The sequence below is a fragment of the Erigeron canadensis genome, chromosome 6 (assembly GCF_010389155.1).
Source record: "Erigeron canadensis isolate Cc75 chromosome 6, C_canadensis_v1, whole genome shotgun sequence".
Classification (NCBI taxonomy): Eukaryota; Viridiplantae; Streptophyta; class Magnoliopsida; order Asterales; family Asteraceae; genus Erigeron; species Erigeron canadensis.
The window spans coordinates 28,030,087-28,049,080 of record NC_057766.1 but is presented as its reverse complement, the minus strand read 5'-3'; the positions used below and the strand labels follow the sequence as shown (position 1 = coordinate 28,049,080).

The 18,994-nt window shown below is 33.1% G+C and overlaps 2 protein-coding genes across 3 annotated transcripts; one reads left to right on the top strand and one right to left on the bottom strand.

The window, feature by feature from the left end:
• Positions 1-7,391: 7,391 nt before the first annotated feature.
• LOC122602893 (subtilisin-like serine-protease S) lies at positions 7,392-12,169 on the top strand. The gene is made up of 11 exons (XM_043775505.1): positions 7,392-7,615; positions 7,722-7,816; positions 7,974-8,071; positions 8,168-8,326; positions 8,711-8,822; positions 9,233-9,803; positions 10,033-10,127; positions 10,214-10,456; positions 10,539-10,653; positions 10,731-10,917; positions 11,385-12,169. Exons 1-11 carry the CDS (start codon positions 7,538-7,540, stop codon positions 11,954-11,956), a joined length of 2,325 nt encoding a protein of 774 aa, XP_043631440.1. The 5' UTR covers positions 7,392-7,537; the 3' UTR covers positions 11,957-12,169.
• Positions 12,170-15,448: 3,279 nt separating this feature from the next.
• Positions 15,449-17,910, bottom strand: LOC122603525 (2-oxoglutarate-dependent dioxygenase DAO-like). 2 transcript variants are annotated; one of them, XM_043776251.1, is made up of 4 exons: positions 17,746-17,910; positions 16,954-17,221; positions 15,989-16,310; positions 15,449-15,890 (listed from the first exon to the last, which is right to left on the bottom strand). In XM_043776251.1, the coding sequence occupies exons 2-4, from the start codon at positions 17,157-17,159 to the stop codon at positions 15,636-15,638; spliced, it is 783 nt and encodes a 260-aa protein (XP_043632186.1). In that variant the 5' UTR covers positions 17,160-17,221; positions 17,746-17,910; the 3' UTR covers positions 15,449-15,635. The 2 variants fall into 2 exon arrangements, with proteins under 2 accessions (XP_043632186.1, XP_043632185.1); XM_043776250.1 differs by lacking the exon at positions 17,746-17,910 and having other exon boundaries at positions 16,954-17,451.
• Positions 17,911-18,994: the final 1,084 nt, after the last annotated feature.

Genomic DNA, 18,994 nt, shown 5'->3' with positions numbered 1-18,994 from the left:
CCGTCGTTTAAAAATATGGATTTCCAAAAACTTTCGCCTAACGGCGTCAAAGAAAGCGGAATTAAACTTTAAAAGTCCAAACCAACAAAACCTGTTTGGTTTATTCATTAAATTGTGTTACTAGCCATATCATCAAAACAAATCTAAATGGAAATCCATCGGTTGCCCAACATTAAACAACCGACACTATAGTAAATACAAATCATAAATATCTAAACATAAATCAACGTCTAATGCGGGTAACCACTATGGGTAAATTACAGCCAGCTTCAAGATCATCTACCCATGTCTCACATCTTCTCACATCTACCTGCTTATTATTGTTGGACCTGAGGGCACAACACATTTTAAAAGAGCAAGTGTTAGCTAACGAATTAGCTAAGTAAGATAACACATAGTTTATAGATCGTTTGTCCATTTAAAACATTATATAAAAGTCATATTAAGTCGTGAAGGCACATATCATCTCACATACATATCATAGCATCGACATCTTTCATATTAGGATGGGTCATCCTAAATTTGTCTAGTTATCTTTTGCATCTCCACATATCACATTTAAACATCTTTATAATTGTGACATAAGTCACGCATCTCATATAACATATGCATCTTTATAAGTGCGACATAAGTCACACCCGACTGGAAGGACAAACCTTACGGTTGTACATCATTGTCGTTAAGGAATGGCAAGCCAATCCCGGAGTAATCCGTATGTTCAAGACAAGTGGGGCGGGTCAGACCTCCCGTATTACTCTTCACATCTTTGACCATGTTGCAAGGAGCCACCCAAGCAACCACATCTACGCACTTAGCGAGGCAAGGGTAACTACGAGTTAAGCTTAACACTTTCACATCTAAATTACGAGCTTGATTTCACATCTCATATGGTTTAGGTGTCCACATTACCTAAACGTCATCACATAATCTTCTTTTACGTTTGGGCCCTTAAACGTGCACGTGTCATGGCAACTTAATAAGTCTAGTGAACTAGATGTACAAGCCATGTAATCATGCACATTTCACATATCATTAACATATATCACATTTCAATTCATCTCAAGACATTACATAGCATTTCATAGCATCTCATGGCATCTCATCTAAAAACATATCATATCATTGCATATCATAACAATACTTATCATCTCATGTCATTACATAACAATACATATCATCTCATATCATTGGGGTAGCATTTCAGGCTTCATTATTCATCTTCATAGCCCATATTACCTCTCGTATAATCGCGAATACCCATAAGAAAACAAAATATCATTCAGGGAAGTTATTATATGAAAACTATGTTTTTGTTGAACCCTCAGCGTGTTAAAGTAGTGTATCTTACCTCGTAGAAGCATATAATAAATGATAACATAAGTTACCGAGCTTTGCAAGTATTCTTAACTACCTATAATCAACATAGGACCGATTTATGAGTATAACGAGACTAAACTGACCTACAGTCTAAATACGTATCACATACCCTGTAATTACCATCACTCCAGATAATAGTCCCTTTTTGACTATTACCCCTGGTAAGTTGTCTCTTTTTATTTACTTCGAGACTATTATCCCAGGTAGTTAGTCTCTTTTTGTCTATTCTCAACTTTTGTCTATTTCTAGACTATTACCCCAGGTAGTTAGTCTCTTTTTGTCTATTCTCAACTTTTGACAATTTATAGACTATTACTTCAGGTAGTTAGTCTCTTTCTGTCATTTTTCCCAAAAACGGGTTTTACACCAAAAGAAGACTCTTTTAAGACCTTAATGATGCAATGAAATCATTGATTAACTCCTACTTGATTTACATCACAATAACAAACGTTTTAGGTTACCGAATTGACAAAATGCACGATTTTCAATAGATTAACACACCCTATGGTCCAGATCTGATATGACACCCATAATGACTCCATTATATCATAAAAATATCAGTAACAACAAGATTATACCTTCCGGAATCTCCAACACACCAATAGATTGCAATAACGGTTACCGGGTAACCCGAAATCAACGATTCTAGCAACGAAAAACATATAATCTATCAAGACCAGGTATGAACAAATTGAATAGATGGAAAGGAATCAAATATCAGTAATAATTGCAATCTGTACCTTGAAGATGATTAGAAGATCGAAATATAAGCCCTAGATCTCTCCGAATCGACCCGAAATCGATGGAATTAAAGAAGGAATTGATTGTGGCACAAGAGGGCGGTTAGGGTTCAAAGAGAAGATGATAATATCAGTAGTTAGAGGCTAATGACCATCTCCTACACCCTAATCCCGTTTTTTAATTTAACCCTATGTCAAAACTAGTCCCTAAGCTTCCAAACGACTCATATTTAGCTCAAAACACCTATAGGGAATAGTTATAACTCGTTAAACACTTCAAGCACCTCTAAAGGCACATAAATACACCTTAAATACATTAGTACATCAATCACTAAGACATTAAAGCCTTAGACATATAGCACATTAAACACTTCTAAGCATTAAATCTCCCAGAGACTTAACGGACACACAGTGTTGACTTAACGACTCAAGTTAACCGTTAACTAAAAAGTTTGGGATGTTACAGTTCAAGACCTGGGAAGTACATAGGAAGTCTTTCTATGAAGGTTTGACTTTGGTATACCCAGGTTCAAGTCTGAGGAGACAGGGTTTACCCCTATTGATCGTCGTGCCTTCGGGCGGATTAGTAGGGGGTTTTCCCCCTATCGGGTATTTGAATAGGTATTTCTACTTTGAAGGGGCTCTCTAACGCGGACCCGGTTAAGACAACGTATGTTAGACCTCCCGCTGTCGAATCACGACACAAAGTTCTCAAGCGAAATTCACCATTCAAAAAAAGTTACTTTATTAACATGGTTAGTCCGAGAAATGATGATTAGTGTTTGTGATCAGTAGAAGACTTTTTAGAGTAGTTTACCAAGTTTGTTTATGTTTTAAAATATTTTAGTTTTTCTATTCATTAGAAATCTTCTTACTATTCAATTTATATTGCTTTCATAGTATTTGCATAAACATATATCAAGTTTCATATATCTTGAGATGAAACATAGCCCCCCTTAATCAAAAAATTCGGCTTCGTCACTATCTATCGATAATTCTAAGTTAAATTGTATGTACAGAAAGCCTGATAACATCCTTAGCTATATATTTTGTATTTTGCTGTTAGCATCGTTTTTTTGGTGTTAAAACATTCACTTGTTTATTGTTGAACATTCATTTTTTTGTGAATTGACTTTTATTCATATAGTGGTCAATGATATAACTCCGTCAATTTTTTTAAAAAAAATATCAGATATAATATTCGTTATCTTTTGGTGTTTGTATATATTACAGTCGGTTTGTATAGTAATACGATAATAGTTTTTTTTTATCAAAATGAGTTTCGATATAAACGTGTTAGAGACAATTTTAACCAGAAATTTCTGGACCTCCAACCCCCCAACCCACCCCCAATAGAAAATTCCTTTGAAATGAGAATCACAATACTCGAACTTGAGATTGTTGATAATAATCTAAAAGTTTACTGGTTATCCAAAAAAAAACTTACTCAACCATTTATATAATTCCACCGTATACACAAAAGGCGTGTTTTGGATTATATTTTGATTTATGGATCGTTTGTGTATCTTTACTTTTTGTATATTAAGCATTTTTCTTTATTATATTATTCTAACTATTTAATATTAATTAATAACACGATATTATTAGACTATTAGTTAGAAAAATATCATAATATCAATTGTGTTAGATAGATTAAGTGGTTTTGATGGAGTAATTAGTAATATATCAACTAGGAAGAACTGGCACGTTACCCGCGCAATGCGGCGGTGGTCGTGACAATGCCGTTGTAGTGGGGGGCCGAGTGTTGGTGGTGGAGACGGCGTCGAGTGGTGTAGATAATTGATGTAAATGGTTAATGAAAATATATTACAGAATAAAGGATTAGTAGTGTAAATTAATCATTAATGTTATGGGGTAGTGTATGTTGAAATATTTTAAGGGGTGCTAAGTGAAAATATGTATTACATATTTTCAACACTTTCATAAATAAAAGAGGCTATTTCTTTTATAATATAGTATAAATATTCAACCTGTTCTAAAAATTGAGAAGGATTGTTTTCGTTTATTGTTTCGGTTTTTTTCTTTAAAAGAAAAATAATACTATCAATTCTCTTAGGAAATAAAACCTTTTTTTACAAAACCCTTAATTTAGATATTTTCAAAAGTCATTATTGGTGGTGGATTTGGAAATCCATTCTAATGATCATTCGAAACCTACACACATGGTGATTCTCATTTCAAGCCAGACAAACCCAAACTTCATCTTGTTGAAATCATTGATATGCAAAAATTTAAAAAGAATAAAAGAGCAAGCAAAGTCATTTCTTTAACATGTGCAAGTAAGCTCAAACATAACGACGCATCAAAAGATTAGCTCTCGTGAACCAAATCAATCATACACTTCTACTTTCTATAGAAGTATAAGGGCCTGTTTGTTTTTCTAATGATTGAATTGATTAAGTGACTGAATGAATAAGTAATGTCTGTATGGATTAAGTCAATACAATTATTTTTTGTTTATTAAGTAAAAAACAAACACTATTAATGACTTTTATAACGTGTTGTAACACAACTATGTAGTAAGTGTATCAATAATTGTGACACAAATATTGTCTCCCATAATTATTTTAACACAAATTCCCCTCTTTCCTAAGCAACTATCACTTCAAATCCGATCCTTATAAAAATCCAATCTTCTCCAAAGAAAACAATTTTGACCTAAATCGTGTAATAGTACAAAAATCAAATCAAATAGACAAAGGCTTATATATTAAGATTATATTCGATGAAACGATTGAATTTGGTATATGTATATTGTACATTGATTTATATATAGAAAAACATTTCTAGTGTTTCATTTATTAATTGTTGATGTACATTTGAGATCACATCTCCTTAGTTGACGGGTCAAGTGCAAGACAGCCAATGTTTGCTTATTTTTGGGATCATGGACTTGTGCTTGTGTTTATTACTTTATCCCATATATGATTTTTTTTTATAACTATTATTTTTATATGCTATATAATATTTTTTTACCCACATATCATTACATGTGTTTTTTGTTATTGTATAATACAACATCTTAAAAGATGTTTAGTAAAACACGAATAAAAAATATGTTGTATGAGAGATCACCCTTTCAACTATGCAATTCTACATTGTATCTAAATCAACCTACACTCAATCATTGAACCATGGTATGGAAAAAGGCATAACAAAATAAAAAAAAGAAGAGAGATCCTTTAATTACCTAACAAAACTTTATCTAAATTATTATTGTACCTTTCTGTTTGGAGTTCACTATACCTACTAATGTCTAGTTACTTTCAACAATACATGTGCCAATCAAAATATAATTTACTTTTAGTTACGACATTTCTTAGATTAATATATATGACCAGTTCACATAACTCATCGTGTTAATTTTAATAATTAATAATCTCAAACTTAAAATTACAATAACTCTAAATTGCAACTTTCCACAAAGAATTATCTAATTTTCACATGTTATGACTACAAAACATAATTAGTATTTTCTTTTCTTTTTTTATATGAACATGATGAGTGTTTGTTGCTTGTATCTAGGTGTTTCGATCGACCCACCTTTTGATTTAGTTGTTTTGTGATACTAAGAGTAATAATCTATACTATATTATAAAAAAAATAGCCCTTTTTATTTTTGGTAATGTTGAAAATATGTAATATTTTCACTTAGCATCCCTTAAAATACTTTCACATACACTATCTTTTTAACATTAATAATTAAATTACACTGTCAATCATTTATGTTTTAAAATATGTCCATTAACCCTTCACATCAATTATATACACAACTCAACGTATCTTCATCACCAACCGTCGCCCAACCATCACATCGTCACCGTCACAACTACCGCTGCATCGCGCGGGTACCGTGCTAGTAATAATAAGTAATATTATATGTCATTACTAAAAAAGTTGTTACATCAATATTATTATAACAATAATCACACTAACAATTATATACGCAATATCACACACAATACTTTATAATACACTTGAGTAAAAGAAAAGAAATGGTTGCCTTCGATCTCACCATGATCAGAACCATATAGAGAAAGTACACCAGAATTCCGATTACCATATCAACACCGTTACATACCAATTACCATATCAACACCGTTACAAACACTTAAATTTTGAGATAGTTAAAGTTCTTTTTCTTTATCTTATGGACTTATAAACTCTCATATATCACTATTTTATAATCGTACAATATATGCTTATTGTGAAATGTTAACTCTAGATCAAAAACTCAAGTTGGTCTTCTCATAAATTAATAAACATATTAGCTTTCTGTAACGGAAAATAAACATACTAGTACCTTTTTTTTTTTTATTGTTCAATAAACCTATATAGACACAAAAAGTACGTACTAGGTTAACTATGTATTAATTTCATATTTTCATTCCTAACTTTCTTATTTAAGTGTAAATAATTCCATTCTTTAATGAAACAAGTACTCTATTTGTCCAAAATTCATATCCACTTTTCTATTTTCGACTCAAAATGACAATCTACTCACAAATTTGACCCATCCAAAATCTATCTCTTCTCTTATATTAATAAAACAAGATTGTGATGACATAAGATTTTTTTAAAGTTGTCTTGCCACACATCCTTTTAACTTAATTATGACATCATCCAAAATATCATTTTTTAAATATGTATAATTAATATAGATTTTTATTAAATGTTCACATTATTATGTAAGATTTTAATCACCTTATTTTTTGTTATAATAGGCCGAAAACTATGGTGTTTTTTTTTCCAGATAATGTTTAATTTTTTTTTCTTTGCCAACCGAATGTGTTTAATCTTGTGTCCACAACTACACAACTATTGTTTCCGTGTAGTTTCGTTTTTTACATAATAACTTATCACAACTTTTTAACTTATTTAACGCTGTTATTATACATTATAATATGACAACATATTTTAAAGCTACCTGAGTATCATTCGGTTCATTTGCAAAGCGTTTATCAATTAACCCGGTTTAACCTGGGTTGATTAGCTAATTACTTATATAGTAAAAACATCTAATATTATTAGTAAAACATTGGAATAAATATTTTACCTTTTCCATATCATTTTTTGGAGATAAATAATTTTAAGACTAGTTTGGTAATAAAAATTGGCATGTTGCTTAGTGTGGCAATAATAATACTCAATACATGAGTTGCCCCATTTGGTTCCCCACCGTTGGCATTACATTACATATAAATATATATATCATATACAGCTGCAACTGTACTCCATAGGATACATGTGACCAATCCTCCACTCTTCTCCCTTTTTTCTTAATACCATTTTCTCATTCTCTTTTTACTACTCTCTCTATCATAAATTCTTTCCTTAAACATCCCCTGTTTTTTGCAGTTTGTTACAATTCCCCTCAACACCTACTTTTTGACTTACAAATGCCTTCTTTTTACAATACCATCTTTTTGTATCTTTTCATATCTCTTTCTGTTCTTACACACTTCACTTATGCTAAGGTCAGTCATTTTTTTTTCTTTTTAGCTAAATGTTTCATCTTTCTTGAATATATTTCATAATTTTTGTTTTTAATAAGTAATAAAGTTTATATCTTTTTGGTTTTAGGTGTATGTTGTGTATATGGGTAGCATAAATAGTGAACACCCAGATGAGATTTTGGTTCATAATCATAGAATCCTTTCTTCTGTTCATAGTGGAAGGTTAGTAATTTAGTACTGTAATTACTTCTTCTCAGTTCCATTTGCATTTTAATTCCCCCAATTAAAAAAAAAGGATTTTTTTCATCTTTTTTTGAAAATCTTGAAATTTTACCCATTGTTATGTCATCCTGTATATTGGGTATTTATATTTTTACAGTTTTGAAGAAGCAAAGGCTTCACATTTGTATAGTTATAAACATGGGTTTAAAGGGTTTGCAGCTAAGTTAACTGAAGATCAAGCCCTTAGAATTTCCAGTAAGCTTCTCACTTGTTTACTTGTATATATATACATATAAATTCATACATATATATATATATAGGTGTAACAGTAGTTTTTGTTATAAATTGCAGAGATGGAAGGGGTGGTTTCAGTATTTGAAAATAAAAAGAGAAAACTGCACACAACACATTCATGGGATTTCATTGGTCTTGCTGAGGAAGAAACCATGGAAATTCCAGGCTTTTCCACCAGTAATCAAGTTAACGTCATTATCGGTTTCATTGATACAGGTGAGTTTGTCGCTACACTTTATTTTAGTTTTCTCCAACTCGTAATTTTATTTACAATGATGATACCAAATCGCGTTATGGGTAGAGACAGTGCTTCCGGGTCGAAGAGTATGTGGGAATCCATTACTTTATTTGGTTGAGTTAAATGTATATGTATATGTATGTTGGTGTATATATATACTAGTGGGGTCTTGGAATTAAATAAGAAGTAGAAGTCTTTCAAGTTTTCAATGAATGCCATCTTCATTGCAGATATTGCCTTGAGATTTTTAATGAATGTCACTGTTTAAACACTAGAAACTTCTTAAAATTACAAATCATGACACTCTTTGAGTGTTTGAGGTTATTCTGCCATTAAGATGTGGGGTTCAATGATAAACACAGGTATTTGGCCAGAATCGCCGAGTTTTAGGGACACAAATATGCCTCCTGTGCCAGCTGGATGGAAAGGAATTTGCCAATCAGGGGAAGCATTCAATACCTCCAACTGCAACAGGTTTTATTTCCATCATTTACCCACTAGAGTGGCAAAATGACAACGTTGGAAGGGTTGGGTAATGGGTCAAAACGGTAATTCTTGGTACGGGTTGCAATGGGTCACTTAAACCCTTTATGTCCAAAAGATTTTTACATTTTTACAGAAATTAGTTTCTTAATAAGATTACAGTAACAGCTAGCTCAACTAAGTTTTTTGAATAAAAAGATTTAGGGGATTTTACCCACAATAAGTCACTCTGGGCAACAACCCATTTCCTTTTAGGCAAAATTTTCCATTTGATACGTGTAAGCTAAAACATGACCTAAACTGAACCATTCATAAATAAACAGGTCAAATTTCCCACCTCTACTTTCCATTATTGATCTGAGATGGCTTCTAGTATCACTAGTAATTTGATTTACATGTAGGAAAGTGATTGGAGCAAGATATTACCATAGTGGTTATGAAGCTGAAGAACATAGTAAACTGGAGCAACAACAAGACGAATATGATGATGATGATCCAAGAAGGAAAGTATCTTTTAGGTCTCCACGAGATAGCAATGGTCATGGAAGCCACACAGCCTCCACAGCTGCAGGCCGCTATGTAGAGAACATGAACTATAACGGACTGGCTAGTGGTGGAGCAAGAGGCGGTGCACCAATGGCTAGAATTGCAGTATACAAGACATGTTGGGATTCAGGTTGTTATGATGCTGATATATTAGCAGCATTTGATGATGCTGTCAGAGATGGGGTCCACATCGTGTCACTATCCCTTGGGCCCGATGCTCCTCAAGGAGATTACTTCAGTGATGCCATCTCCATTGGATCATTCCATGCAGTTAGCCGTGGGATAACTGTTGTATCTTCTGTCGGTAATGGAGGAACTAAAGGGTCTGCTACAAATCTTGCTCCTTGGCTTATTACTGTTGCAGCTAGTTCAACTGACAGAGAGTTTACTTCTAAACTTGCAATGGGGAATGGTGTTAGAGTTAAGGTAACTGAAATTCACTTCAAACTCATTATCCCACCACCTGATAAAGCTTGAATCAGGATAATGTCATAGTTAATAAATTCTTTAAGGGTGTTTGGATAGATTGTATCTAATTATACAGGGGTCAAAATGTCAATTAATTTTCATACTTTATGACAAAATGGATAGCTGAATAATAAAGTACTTCATGATTGTTTGACTAACCAGTATCTGTTTATATTGGTTTTTACAGGGCGAAAGTCTTAGTGTACATCAGATGAGAGCTCCTGCAAGAATCATATCTGCCTCAATAGCAAATAGGGGTTTCTTCACCCCTTACCAATCCAGGTGAAGAACAGGTACTTTTGTTGATGGTTTATAAAATAGAAACTATTTTGCGTAAAAAAATGTTAAAATCTTCCCTTTTCTTCTAGTTACTGCTTAGAAAGCTCATTAAACTACACAAAGACTAGAGGGAAGGTTTTGTTATGTCGACACACGGAGCGGTCAACAGAGTCAAAGCTTGCTAAGAGTGAGGTAGTCAAAGCAGCTGGTGGAGTGGGAATGATCCTAATAGATGAAACTGACAAGGATGTGGCAATCCCGTTCGTAATACCAGCTGCCATTGTTGGGAAAAGAATGGGAAACAGGATTCTATCATATATTAATAACACACGGTTTGTGCCTTATCCTTTTCAATGTTCAGTCAATTGTGTTCAAAAGAATCAAATTTTAACATGGATTTCCATCTACAAACAGCAATCCGACATCAAGGATTTTTGCTTCAACTGCTAAATTAGGATCACAACCTGCCCCTCGAATAGCGTCATTCTCTTCTAAAGGTCCTAATGCGTTAACCCCGGAAATTTTAAAGGTAACAATTATTTGACATTTATGATCCATTATATCACCTGCAGATTGTATAACTGACCTTTTATACTTGTTTTGAAGCCTGATATTGCAGCACCAGGATTGAATATCCTTGCAGCATGGTCACCAGCGATTGGAAAAATGAACTTTAACATTCTATCTGGAACTTCCATGGCTTGCCCACATGTAACTGGGATTGTAGCCTTGATAAAAGCCGTTCATCCTTCGTGGTCACCATCTGCAATTAAATCTGCAATCATGACAACAGGTAACGCTTACTGACCAATAGAGGTGCTAACGTTAATACGTTAATCCGTTAACTTATGGGGTGATCATAGGTTGATTTAGGTTATGTTTTCTCCTAAGAAGGTCTAATAAAATTTTTGACTATAAGTATAACAGGTCAAATTGATAGAACTGTTCAAATGGGTTGAAAGTCACCCTGCCTTTATTTTATTAAGAACTAAAACTTTTTAATTCAGAAATTTATTGTTTTGTTAATACGGTTTTACAATCATAAATAGTGCTTTTTGGAATATTTAAAATGGCCAAAAAACATGTTTTGAAGTCAATGCAACCTATCAGTGAAGCCAGTTTTGACCAGTTCGGCTGTTACAGTTTGGACCCTTTCCATTTACCCAACCTGTCTGACCTCGCTATCTGGCCACCTCTAGACTAGCATCTATATGAGTAGCTTTAGATTCAAAGAATCTGATACAGATAACAATAATGCAGCTACCGTTTTTGACAAGAATGGAAAACCGATAAGAGTTGACCCTGAAGGAAGAAGGGGCGATGCATTTGATTATGGTGCTGGCTTTCTTGATCCTACAACAGTCCTTGATCCAGGTCTTGTCTACGATGCAAAGCCCACAGATTACAAATCTTTTCTTTGCTCGATAGGTTACAGTGACAAATTGCTTCACCCGATAACCAGAGACAATAGCACTTGTAAGAACAGAGCATTCTCAATGCCCACCAGCCTCAACTATCCAGCAATCTTAGTACCTAACCTCAAGTCAAGTTTCTCAGTTACTAGAACTCTGACTAACGTTAGAAAGCAAAAACAAAAAACTACTTACAGAGCAGTTGTATCTACACCACTAGGAATCCAAGTCAGTGTCCTCCCACGCAGATTAGTCTTCACCCGCCATGGTCAAAAGGTCAACTTCACTGTCACTTTCAAGATTTCTGCACCATCTCAAGGCTACGTTTTTGGTTACTTACAATGGAAAAACAGAAACTCTCGTGTTATCACACCTCTGGTTGTTCGTGCTGCACCTTCTAACTTGGGTGCAGTTGTATAATCTGGACCAGAAGATTTGTGTCAACCAGTAGCATACCGAGTATCTGGCAACTTTTGAAGGAAAATAGAGCTTTTAGCTAGAGAATATACACATGTTTATTTATTCCATTTTGTTAACATTTCTTAAAAATGGTATATATCTGTTAACATTGATTGTAAACATAGCATTACTAGTTGGATTCGATCAAATTCCAAACTACATTCAAGCTGCAAATGCAAGCACCATGAGTTGAACCTTTAAGCAAAATCAAAGTTTTACATTACGATTCAGCTATAAGCCTGTTAACCTGTTAATAGATTAATAAATATATGTGAAAGTTATGGTAGATGTCGATTGGTTTCGAGCTCTGAAGGATCAACCAGTCCTTCCAACACAACGAGTTCATCCAAGAGCGAGAGTTTCTCCTCTTCAAGAGCTGTAACGGCATCTTGAATCTCTCTTGTTTCTTTTCCCAAATTGAACCTTTCCTCCTCCAGCAGTAAGTACTTTCGTCTCAGAGACCGATACTCGTTACCACTTGAGGAATCGGGTAAAGAATCTGAAGTTGACTTTTCTTGTTCATTTTTGAGACTTCTTTTGGAAGAGTAGATTACTTCATGCGCAGTCTTCATGTTGTTTTCTTGTGTCTGAGTCTTTGGAAGCTTTGGTGCAGCAGGTTTCCTTTTTGCAGGCTTTGGTATTATTATTTCCTCAATCGGAATCATTCCGTGATCTTGCATTTTCTGAAGTTTTGCGTTATCAATCTGAACACCAAAAGAAATATGAAATAAAAGATGGTGTAAAATAAGCAAAACTATATTATATCTCAAACTGCCTTATTGGAGTTGCAGGTCCAAGTCAGAAAGATATCAACCACCCATTAGTCAGTCATATACTCATATAGCAAATGCCAACTGATATTACGAATCACATGCGTTTAAGTAACTTCTCATTAGCCCATTTCATATAATAAATCGAAACATAGCAAATCTAATTGTTTGGTAACTTCTATTAAAAACACCATGACAGATTATCACTGCCTAAAAGCTACATTGGCAGCGTGATTTGTAATCCAGAAAGACGATCTATATTATCAGTGAGCGCATAACTACGTTCAATGGGATGAATGATACCTTCTAAAAGTCAATATATAAGTTCTGAGACTAAAGAAGTAAGCCGTTTACATATATCTTTCAGTCCTTTCATCTTGTAAGGCAACATATCAGTGTAAATGTTACTTTTAATGATAATACTCGACAGGATAACTATGACTATGGTTAAAAAAGCCATATTCAAGGGATCCCAGGATAAGATAATTACAATAACTGTATTCCACATATAGAAGGAAAGCCAGCATCAGACCATGTGAAAGAACATTTCTAACATAAAATACCAAGTTACTAGCCACACTACTAGAACAGAATCGACTAGTGTTATAATGGGATAAAAGTATTAGTGATTTTAGCGTCGTCATCAAGAACTTCATGTAGTTGTAATTTACCCAAGACCAGTGAATTTCAAGCCAAGTGTTAAGGTGCATACTCATATAAATTCCACAATCGAGAAGTGGCAGGGTTAAAAATTAACACCCCCGTGTTGAGAAATACTCGACTCAAATTGGTATCTATGTTTGGATGGACATGTTGATAGTCATTCTCATAAACTGTTTTTTTTTTTTTTTTAATAATTTTTTCAACTGCCAACAAACATAGCCAAGGTAAATGAAAGGTCACCGCTTAGATGGCCAATCCAACCGCAGTACCCGAAGTTACTCCAGATCCGAGGAAAACCCAATACATAGGCACCAAGACTAATTATTGGTAAAACCCTAGTTTACCTAATATTCTGATTGATTCTAAGTATAAGAAAAAAAAAACATATATTAATAATACTAAACCCTAACTAAGGTAAAGTAAATACTGGAATGAATTACAAAAGCGAAAAGATTAAGATAAAAGCGATTATAATTAATAATTAATAATTAATTACTACCTGTAGTAATTAACTAAGCAAACAGGGGAATGAATCGAAATCAGCTGATGGATCGTCGGGGAATCAGATGGATTTGGAATTTATAGATGATAATGAGTTGGAGTCAAAGTCAAAATGGATCTTTCCGTACTAGTTTTCCCTCCTTCTCTAACTAACATATGGAAACACGGTTGTTGTGTTTTTCACTTTTTTGAGACATTACTATTACACGACATACATATTTTTGGGGGTTTTGTTTTTTATGTAGTTGGAACAAAACTTTACATAATGTCATTCTATAAATTATGAAATCTAACTTTAAATTGACGTTTATATATTTTTCTGAGAATTTAAAATTTCTGCTACAAAATGCAGTTAGGGCACAAATTTGTTTGAGCTAAATGAAGTTTTGCTTGATTGTTCGAAGTTATGTTAGTCAACTAGTCTCACTAGGAACCAATGTATATTTAATTTTTGAAAATATGTAAGAAAAAAACGAGTCTTAATATCTTAATCAATCTTAATATAAAATCTATCACATCTTAATATTTTATATCCACTAAAAACATAGGGTCCAACTCATTTATCAATTTCATTGCCATATATATTTAACAACTTTTGCAATTTTATTTCTATGTTAATTACTTGAAAAGAATTGAGTTTGGTTTCTATCAGGAAGACAAGTTTGCACCAAACTTATTTACATATACGCATGATTTTTAATTTTCTTTTTTGTAAGACAGCATATGCGGATGACCTTGGTGAGATGTTTTATGAAATTTTTTTAATATATTAAATAAAAATGAAAAAAGATAACCAAAAATAACAGATCGATTCTGATTGGGTCTTCCAGAAAATTAAAAAAACTCCATTTGGGTCGTGTTTTGCAGAAGAGAGCGAGTCTTAAAATCGGGACGGTCACCAAAGCTTTCCTTGGTACACTTTCAACACCCAAAGATTTAAAAAGTTCATTAGAGAAAAATTGATTAGTGATCATCAAGTTTAAAGACAGTGTCACTTGTCTCTTTCATTGAGGATTAAGTGAAAATTTAGAGATATAGATGAAACCAAACATTAATCTCTCCCTCTTTATATGATATCTGAAAGATAACATTGTCATTTGCAGGCATAAGCCAGTTAATTTAGGTTATTGATCTGGGTGATAGAAATGAAGAGAGTATAGACAAGGTCAAGTATTAACAATGAGTTGATTAAAACAACCCAACTCATCTACGTTTAAGCGTAATCAATCAATGATCGTGCAATGAAGTGATTGTGTTATAAAAGCAAGGGTCAAAGTTTTGAAGGAACAATGTACGCTTGATGATTGGATCCAAACAAAAATCAAAGGGAATAAGAGGTAGTCTTAGATAGGAGCTAAACAATTTGACGAGGCATAGACATTAAGGATCATCGCGTCATGTTTGTCTTGGATCTACTGATTTCAAAAACAGCATCTTCAGTTGTTTTCATATCTGTTTATCACGCATAACACTACATAGTGGACTCTATATAGTTAATTGAACGCAACATCTGGTACTATTTTCCTTAATCATACACTCTTTATTCATAGCTATGCAAACAATTCACTAGCAGTTTGCCTACTTAATACTAATTTCTTATATTAATTTCAATTTGCTGATACATAGAGAGTTACAGACAGCCTCTTGTATGTAATTTACAGGGGAATATTATTTTTATTCATCAACGATTGGAAAGCGAATCAACCTCATTTCTCAGAGTTAGATGCGTACAAGAGCTCAAGAGCCTCACCCGAGTACAACTTTGTCGAGAACTTCAGCTTCCTGTACTCTTCATAAGTGGTAGGAAAGTACACACGAGGATGGTCATTGTCCACAAGTTCTGGTAGTGGTTCCATTGTCTCTTTTGGTCCTGAAAGGAACGAACCAATTGAAACACGTACTTTTGCTTCTTTGCATTGCACCCTGTGCTTCACATTGCAAAATCTTCCATTACTCCATACCTTAAAGCATAATCAAAAACCGATATGTCAAAACAGGACACTCAATTAACTATCAATAGATTATAAACAAAAGTAACAATGTCGTTTACAAGACGTACAGTTGCCATGTCACCGAGGTTAACAAAAAGGGTGCCAGGCCACGGATCAACGGCAATGAAGTCACCCGACTTATCCATGACTTCGAGACCCCCAACACTTTCATCATCTTGAAGGATAGTCAGAAAACCAGTATCTGTGTGTACCTGGACACCAGGGGAGCCAACACTTTCAGGAGAAAAATGGTATTTATTGATTTTAAATTGACATGGCCATTCCTCAAATCCAAAATTTTCACTTTTCACTGCTAAACCTTGGGCTAATTTCTCTACAACCACCACAAGTAACTCATGTACTGCTTCAGCATATCTTACAATTATCTCTCTGTAAACATATGTAAATGTCATAAAAGAGCAGTCAAACTTTTCGAGAATTATAACCTCTATTCTATGAATTTTATAAACAAAAATACAATTTTCTTATTATAATAGTAAGATACCGTTACAAACCAAATCAAAAAGTTACAATGTAAGTCTTAACTAATTCTTCATGTAACTATACATATAATCATATATACTGATATACATGTATATAGAACAACAATACACGATTCAGTCAAAGACAGGGTATTGGGATGTAAACTAAAATCAAGCATATTCACTTAATTATATCACTATCAATTCCCCTTTCTTAGATCACTACCACCAACCACCATACAAAGTCGACAGATTTGGGAGTCCGGAGTCGTCTACCCAACCCCCTTATGCTTTTTAAAACCTGTCAACTGCAGATACAACATACACGATTCTAGTATACTGTTGACACGTGATGTGATTCACGTTAACGGGTCACATAAGATCATACTTCGCCAAAATAAATTTGTAATGATTTGTGATATTCAAAAGAAACATAAAAAAAACAATCATGGAACCCTTGTTTCTTGTTTTCTATCGTTAAAAAAAAAAACAAATAAATAAATAAAATACACATATATAGACAGATTTAGATATATGTATCTGAAATAAACCTTTGATGAGTTGAAGCATCCAACTGGGAGCAAAAGTTCTCCACATCTGCACGACACGACATGTCATAAAAACCAAGCGCCTCATACAACGGATACTTATCAGACGGAGGCCAGTACCCACTGCCGGGGATGACATCAACATTCCGGCGCTTGATATCCACCGGTAAGTCAAACAGTGATTTGACCACCGCCTTCATATCTGACATGAGTGTTGCCGGAAGGAGTTGTTGGAAGTTGAGCAGCCTGAAACAGCCCCATTCTTCACATGCTGCAATCAACTTGGGTAATTCATTAGGGAAATCGTGTAAATCGATCACTGGGAGTGTGTAACTTTCGGTGGCCATTTTTCTTGCGATAATTGTAATAGCAGTAAAGGTCTAAACCTATTAAGGGCATCATTTTTTGGCCATATATGTGGAAATTTATACTTTTTTTTAAGTTATATGTGGAAATATAAACCCAAAAGTTTCAAACCACATATTTAGGAAATTAGGTTTGTCACAGTTACATCAACACTAAGTCAACACTTCTTCACACCTCTAACAATAACTAATATCTTAGTACTTTAATTCTTCCTCATATTTTTTTTATTATTATTTCTAAATATTTAAACAAAAATATGTAAATAAAAAACACACACACACACATACATCATATAGAAACACTTATTAATAAAATCAAACATTACATAGTAAATAATAAACCCTAGATAAGGTAAATTAAATACTGGAATGAATAAATTACAAAAAAAAAAAAAACATTAAATAAAAAGTTACTGTAATTATTAATTACCAGTAGTAACTGATTAATCAAACAGGGGAATGAACAGAAAACAGCTGATGGATCGTCGGAGGATCAGATGGATTTGGAATTTTAGATGTTGATGACGATGATGATGATGAGTTGAAAGTCAAAGTCAATGGATATTTTCCTTACTTTTCCCTCCTTCTGTAACCAATAACTTTAAGCTATTGAATTATGGAAAGGGCTTGATAATTATCATTTTTTTAATAACAGTGCTGATTGGAATAAGCGGTAAAAAAAATTGATAATTAGACCCATAAAAAAACGTTTTTACCTATATGTCAAAAAAGTTGCTTGCCCATAAAAATTTTATGTTTCTTTTGTTTTTGCTGGGAAAATTTATGTTTCTTTTGTTTTCTTTGGAAAAAGGTTGCTTGCCGAAATTGTCGTCGGAAAACAGATGTTTGCCGGAATTCGGTTACTGTTAATTTGTTTTGTGGAAATGATAGTTTTAATTCACTATTTATAATGTATCTTATTTGTTGGTTAATCTATATATTTAATTTCATTTTCTAACTATATTGTTTCAAAATCTCAATTAAATTACATCTCTTTTTATACAAAATTATGTTTTCGACAATTTGACTGTCTGGGATGAAATTAGAATATTTAAATTTTAAAGTTTCTAACTGTATTTTATTCTTTTAAAATTACTACTTTTTCTGAACAAACAGGTATCATAGATAAAATATTTTGTATTTAATAGAATTGAAAAAGTAAATAACGTGACATTAATAATTTAGAAAACAAAAACTTACAAAAGTAAAAGTTGTCAGAAAATATATTTAAAATTAAATTAAAAAGAAAAATTAACTGACTTTTGGGTACAAATAACACCTCCTTTCAAATAAAAAGAAAAACTAATTGACTTTTGGGTACAAATAACACCTCCCTTATGGAAACATGGTTATTTTGGGGTGGGTGTTTGTGGTTTGGTTTTAACTAAATCTCAAATCAAACTAATATTTACGGTTTTAACATATATCAAACCAAACTAGACCATTTGTATTGTCAAACCAGACCAAACTAAACAATATAAGCCGGTCTGGTTCGATGGTTTCGAGTTTCTTTTCTTTTTCTTGTATCTCCAAGCTATGTAAGGTGCCTTCATGATAGTATGCATTTATATAATGTATGTGAAATATTTTTACATAGCCGCTAAGTTTTTAAAACCGTACTTAAAATACTAAAAGTCCAAAGTGATATATTTACTAATTTACTCATTTTTTAAATCATA

Excerpts from the sequence above, each read along its gene's own strand:
- LOC122603525 (XM_043776250.1), bottom strand. The coding sequence starts at position 17,297 with ATGGCCACCGAAAGTTACACACTCCCAGTGATCGATTTACACGATTTC. Across the intron at positions 16,311-16,953 it reads GATGCTTCAACTCATCAAAG|AGAGATAATTGTAAGATATG; the intron begins GTTTATTTCAGA and ends ATATGTTTACAG. Across the intron at positions 15,891-15,988 it reads ACCTCGGTGACATGGCAACT|GTATGGAGTAATGGAAGATT; the intron begins GTACGTCTTGTA and ends TTATGCTTTAAG.
- LOC122602893 (XM_043775505.1), top strand. The coding sequence starts at position 7,538 with ATGCCTTCTTTTTACAATACCATCTTTTTGTATCTTTTCATATCTCTT. Across the intron at positions 10,457-10,538 it reads TCATATATTAATAACACACG|CAATCCGACATCAAGGATTT; the intron begins GTTTGTGCCTTA and ends ATCTACAAACAG. Across the intron at positions 10,654-10,730 it reads TAACCCCGGAAATTTTAAAG|CCTGATATTGCAGCACCAGG; the intron begins GTAACAATTATT and ends CTTGTTTTGAAG.